A 6,226-nucleotide genomic window follows, 5' to 3' on the forward strand; every position below is an offset into this window, starting at 1 on the left:
GTCAAAATTTAGAGTATGGGGAGGGGGGGGGGTCAATGTTAAAAAAATGTGTGTGTATTTGGAAACACTTGTTTCTGTTGTTTGGGAGGGGGCGGAGTGTTGCAGTAATTTATGACCAATTTTTATGACCTATTTTTATGTGACATGTGTTTATTTTACGATGTCAACATTTTTTTTAAAGTTTAGACGTGATATTTGCCTTGATTGAAAGGAGAAGAGGGAGGGTGTTATGTTTGGTGAAAATTTCGGTTTGAAAATAATTCTGATAAATATTTTCTGTCATGGGTAATAAATTTTTATAGCTTTTTTCATAAAACATTCAAATTATGATGTTAGTATAAGTAGAAAAAAATTCGTATAGTCACGTGTCCTTTGTGTGAAAAAGAAGCATTTTTTTAAAGTAGTATAAAGACGTGCAAAACTATTGCCAAAATCTCATTTATATTTAAGACATCAACTTAACTAGTTGAATTTGTATTAAAATAAAAAGATGGAATCAAATCGATTTAAAACTTTTGTGACTTGTGCTAAAGAAGCTTATCGTCTTATTATATTGAGAGAAGAGGGCCCATGTCTAAGTGAATGTAAAAAATTAATTAAATTAAATAAAAGAAGTATTTATAAAGTTAAGAAATATTTGTGTGATAATAGAGAAAATTTGTCAGTAAATGAGAAACGAAGTGTCATTGCATCGTTAGCACTGTTAAAGTCATTTCAACAGAAATTTCACCATTTGTATATAAAAAGTGGTGGTCGTTTATCAGCTGGAAATCAAGAAGAGAATAATCGAATCAGGTGGGAAAACTTGGAAAATACTTTTGATGGTCGTGTGAAAACAGGTTCGATAGTGAATTTAAGACATAAAGATTTAAATAATTTTTTAGAGGATTCAAAATTATTAACGATTAATAATGTAAAAGAAAGTTTAACAGAGCATGCAAATTTGAAAGTAAACGTTATTTTTTACGGTAGATTTGAAACTTTAAAACAAGGGGAAATGATTAATGAAATAAAGTATTTTAGTACGAGAAATTCAATTATTTTTCCAACAACAGATTTAGATGATTGGTATAAAAATAAAGTCAGAGATTGTGTATTGGTAGAAATAATAATAATAATAATAATAATTTAAAAATAAATATTTATGGATTAGATGACTTTGATAAAAAACATAAATATACTGATATTGTTCCTATTTATGTAAGTAAAGAAAAAGAAAATAATCCTGTAGTAAATTTACTAATGATAGAGACTAATAAAATTAATGAAAACGAAAATGATAATTTGAAACTAATATACCATTTTGCTTTAATAAAGAATCTTTCCCGCTTAGTAAGATCACAGGTAACTAAAAAGAAACAAAGTTTGTTATTATGTGATCGCTGCCTTTGTCGTTTTTTTGACAATAACTCATATACAAGACATAGATCAGCGTGTGAGAATACGAATAAGTGTAAAGTAATTTTACCCGATGAGAATAATAATACTGTCCAATTTAAAAATTATCGTTTTAAAGATAAGGTTCCGTTCGTAATATATGCCGATACAGAATGCCTTTTAGAGCCTATTGCAGAGACAGACGAAAACACATGCAACGTTCAAAGGCACGTGCCTACAAGCGTAGCTTATACCATGCAGTGCAGCTTTGATGAGTCACTCTCACATACAAATCTTTATCGTGGTAAGGACTGTATACAGTGGTTTATTAATGAATTACAGAATATGGCGAGTAATATAAATAGAGTATTTTTTTCAAATATTGTCCCAATGGAGCAATTGACCCAACAACAAATGCAAGACTTTGAAACTGCTAAATTATGTCACATTTGCGAAAAACCATTTGAAATAAATGACATTAAACATCATGATCATTGTCATTTTACAGGCAGATATCGCGGTCCTGCTCATCAAGGCTGCAATGTAAGTTTTAAATATTCTCACATTATTCCCGTTGTTTTTCACAATTTATCAGGTTATGATTCACATTTTTTTATAAGAGCTCTTGCAACTGGTTTTGATGGAAATATCAGTTTATTGCCTATAAATAAAGAAAAATACCTTTCATTCACAAAAGATGTGGATAAGACTAAAATTAAATATCGATTTATTGACTCGTTTCGTTTTATGGCAAGTAGTTTAGAGAAATTAGCATCCTATTTAACTGACAATGAAAAAGAAATTACAAAAAAGCATTGTACAGACGATGCACAATTTAAATTGTTAATAAGAAAAGGTGTATTCCCATACGAATACATTGATTCATGGGCACGATTGGATGAAGAATGTCTTCCTCCGAAACAGTCATTTCTTCTTGCCGATATTTTTGAAAATTTTAGAAAAACATGCATTTCCACTTATAAATTAGATCCTTTGCATTACTACACTGCACCGGGACTTGCTTTTGTCACCATGTTAAAATTGACAGATATAAAACTTGAACTATTAACAGATCCTGAAATGTTGCTATTTATTGAATCTGGAATTAGGGGTGGAGTATCACAATGTTCAAATAGATATTCAAAAGCTAACAACAGGTATATGGGGGAAAAATATGATAAAAATTTACCAGAAAAATACATTATGTACTTTGATATTAATAACACAGGCCTGCAAAATAAAACTTTTTTTTGGTATAATGAATGCGACAAAGTGTTTCCGAAGGCAAATTTTGCCCTGAACACAAATCCGAGGTCCAAAATGGTCCATCACGTCAAGTTTTTGACAAAAATGGGGTTGAAACCCCCTAAAAACAGCGTTTTTGTCACTTTTTGAAAAATTGTGGGGCAAAATCCTGACGTGATAAAAATTTCGCTTTTATCAGAAATTAAAGCTTAATTCATGCCCTTTCAAATGAGCCCTCAGCCGATTAATATCCTTCAACCCTTAAAGCAGGGGGTGTGTTTTTGTCCAAGGGTGCAAAAACTTTAAAATACATATACAAAGAAAATTATTTAAGGTTTTTTTAGGGGTAGCCGTGTACTTAAACCTTTAGCTTCAAAATTTTTCTCCATTCACAACCCCTAAAAAATCCCTTAAATAATTTTTTTTGTACAGTATTTTAAAGTTTTCGCACCCCTGGACAAAAACACACCCCCTGCTTTAAGGGTTGAAGGATATTAATCGGCTAAGGGCTCATTTAAAAGGGCATGAATTAAGCTTTAATTTCTGATAATAGCGAAATTTTTATCACGTCAGGATTTTGCCCCACAATTTTTCAAAAAGTGCCAAAAACGCTGTTTTAGGGGTTTCAACCCCATTTTTTTCAAAAACTTGACGTGATGGAGCATTTTGGACCTCGGATTCATGTTCAGAGCAAAATTTGCCTTCGGAAACACCTAGTCGCATTCATTATCCCGAAATGATGCAGGCCTGTGTAATCAATACGGTGCAGCTATGAGTGAATTTTTACCTTATAAAGAATTTATATGGGTACAGGATTTTTCAAAAATCGATTTTAAAAATATATCTGATGAGTCATTAATTGGATATATTCTTGAAGTTGATTTAGAATATCCTGTTGAATTACATGATTTACATAAGGATTTACCTCTTTGTCCACAACACTTTGTACCACCCAATTCAAAGTGTAAAATTCCGAAATTAATGACAACTCTTCATCATAAAAAGCAGTACATTTTACACTATAGAAATTTAAAATTATACTTGGATTTAGGTATGAAATTAGTAAAAATTCATAGAGTTCTTCAATTTAAACAAAAGCCTTGGTTAAAGAGTTACATTGATTTAAACACTGAAATGAGAAAAAAATCCACTAACGAGTTTGAAAAAAATTTTTATAAATTAATGAATAATTCAGTTTTTGGTAAAACTATGGAAAATGTTCGAAAATATGAAGATGTTCGTTTGGTTACAAAATGGGAAGGGCGTTATGGTGCGAGATCACTCATTGGTAAACCAAATTTTCATAGTTGCACCGTATTTGATGAAGATATGGTTATTATTGAAATGAATAAATTGAAAATTACGTTTAATAAACCAATATATGCAGGTTTAACTGTTTTAGATATTTCAAAAATTATTACATACGATTTTCATTATAATTACATAAAAAAAATTTTGGTGATAAGGTAAAATTGCTTTACACTGATACTGACAGTTTGATATATGAAATTCAAGTTCCTGATTTCTATCAATGTATGAAGCAAAATATTGAGAAATTTGACACCTCTGACTATCCACCAAATAATGTTTACGGTCTACCACTCTGTAATAAAAAAGTTTTAGGTTTAATGAAAGATGAATGTTGTGGAAAAATTATTGAAGAATTTATAGGTTTACGTTCAAAATTGTATGCATTTAAAATTTTTCAATTGAATTCGGAAAATAAGAAAGCTAAAGGTGTAAAAAAAAGTACACTAAAAACAATAACATTTAATGACTATAAGCATTCTCTAAATTTCCATCAAAATTTGATTAAAACTCACACAATTCCCATAACTTTAAAGCGTTAATTACAATCCCTACTTCTTCAATATATTTCTGTGAAATTCTACGTAGAATTTTCTCGACTTGGTTTTCATTCATCAAAGATTGAAACAATACAAAAGCTTTTTTGGGGGTATAATCCCCACTTAGTCAAATGAGCCCTACTTCTCTCATTTTGGTACTCCAGTTTGAAGGAAGATCTTGTAGGAAGAAGAAGAAAAAAGTCTCAAAAGTAAAGTGTAAGCATAAGATTAGTTAAGAATTCGGTTAAATTAATTTAGTGATATTCAACAATAATTAATAGTGTGCCTCATTAATACGGAAACAATTAAAAATAATTTTTTTATAAATTGTTTGTCTGCAGCATCGACTCTGCGCTTTTAAATAGAGCTCACCAAGAAAGGTGCATATTTGAATGCGCAGAGTCGATGTTGCTTTCGACCAATTTTAAATATTCAATGAATAAATTTAGTTTTAATTGTTTACATATAACTGTGACATAATATTAATTATTTTAGAAACAATAAATAAAGTTGAATTGTATTTTTTTAACAAATCTTATGCTTAGGAATTTATCAGTGTTGGTGTCTGTGGTGGTGGTGAAAAGCGAAAAAGAAGAAGAAGAAGAAGGAGAAGAAGAAGAAGAAGAAGAAGAAGATACAAAACTTATTCCAGTAAGCATAAAAATTTATTAAAATACAATCCAATTTAATTACTTTTTCTAAAAAAAAAAAAATTTTGATTATACTTGATTCTGTGTTATAGAAAAATCTATTTGCTTTACAACTAAATACTTAAAGTATTACAAAAAAATTAAAGATGTTTTACTACTTTTTAGATAGATTGATGTTTTGCTGATATCACCTTTGTATTTTTGTACATAAATGAAGAATATTCATCTCTTTTACAAAAGTACAAAGGTGAGATCAGCTAATATCAATCTCAAACAAATTTATCAAAATAGTGAGATATGAATTTTTTTGCTATAATTTAAGTACTTAATTGTCAAAATAGTGTTTTCTCTATAACTGTGTGACGCAAGAATAATCATAAAGGAAAAGTAATTTAAAATTGAATTGTATTTTTCAATAAATTTTTTATGCTTAGGTACAACAAGAAAAAGAAAAAAAGAAGAAGAAGATGGCTGGAGACGAACCAATTAATTACAGTCCTCTCCATGATACAGAGTAAGTTTTAAATTAAAATATTTTTTCAATTCATTTTTACACTAATCTTTTAAAAAATAATTATTTTTTAAAAGATTAGTGTAAAAATGATTTTTTTTTATGAAATTAAAGAAAAAATATAATTTTTGTCTTAGATCTGTTTTTTTATATTTACAGCATGGAGTACGTCATGATTAACTACGAGATATCTGTACCCATAGAGTGGGTCCTAGAAGTTACCTATGATTCGCTGATGACGCTGTGTCTTAACGCTATTGAGGTGTACCATGCCACTGAAATGCTTTCATGCAGAAGGATCAACAGTAAATGTTGTCACTGTACTTGCAGACATAACTGCAAAATTAGTCTTTGTCGGCGGCGTTTACAGTTTTGAAAAAATTAATTCTTATTAGTTGGCATTATGTCTTTCTTTTAAAAAAATTTCATTAAATGTTTGATCTTAAAAAAAAATTTCTTTTTACAAATTAAAAAATGTCAAAAATTGTAAAATTGTGCAAAAATTGTAAAATTGTGCAAAAAAAAAAAAACAAATTGTAACAAAAAATTTTATCAGAAAAAGATGATGATAATAATTCAACAAATAATTAGAATTT

The 6,226-nt window shown here is 29.1% G+C and overlaps 1 protein-coding gene across 1 annotated transcript; it reads left to right on the plus strand.

Annotated features, from left to right (window-relative positions):
• The first annotated feature begins 4,778 nt into the window (after nt 1-4,778).
• On the plus strand, nt 4,779-6,006 carry LOC122503129. Its single transcript, XM_043613566.1, has 3 exons — nt 4,779-5,120; nt 5,554-5,633; nt 5,790-6,006. The coding sequence occupies exons 1-3, from the start codon at nt 5,007-5,009 to the stop codon at nt 6,004-6,006; spliced, it is 411 nt and encodes a 136-aa protein (XP_043469501.1). The 5' UTR covers nt 4,779-5,006.
• Nucleotides 6,007-6,226: the final 220 nt, after the last annotated feature.

Source organism: Leptopilina heterotoma, unplaced genomic scaffold (assembly GCF_015476425.1).
Source record: "Leptopilina heterotoma isolate Lh14 unplaced genomic scaffold, ASM1547642v1 Lhet_245, whole genome shotgun sequence".
In the NCBI taxonomy this organism is placed as follows: domain Eukaryota; kingdom Metazoa; phylum Arthropoda; class Insecta; order Hymenoptera; family Figitidae; genus Leptopilina; species Leptopilina heterotoma.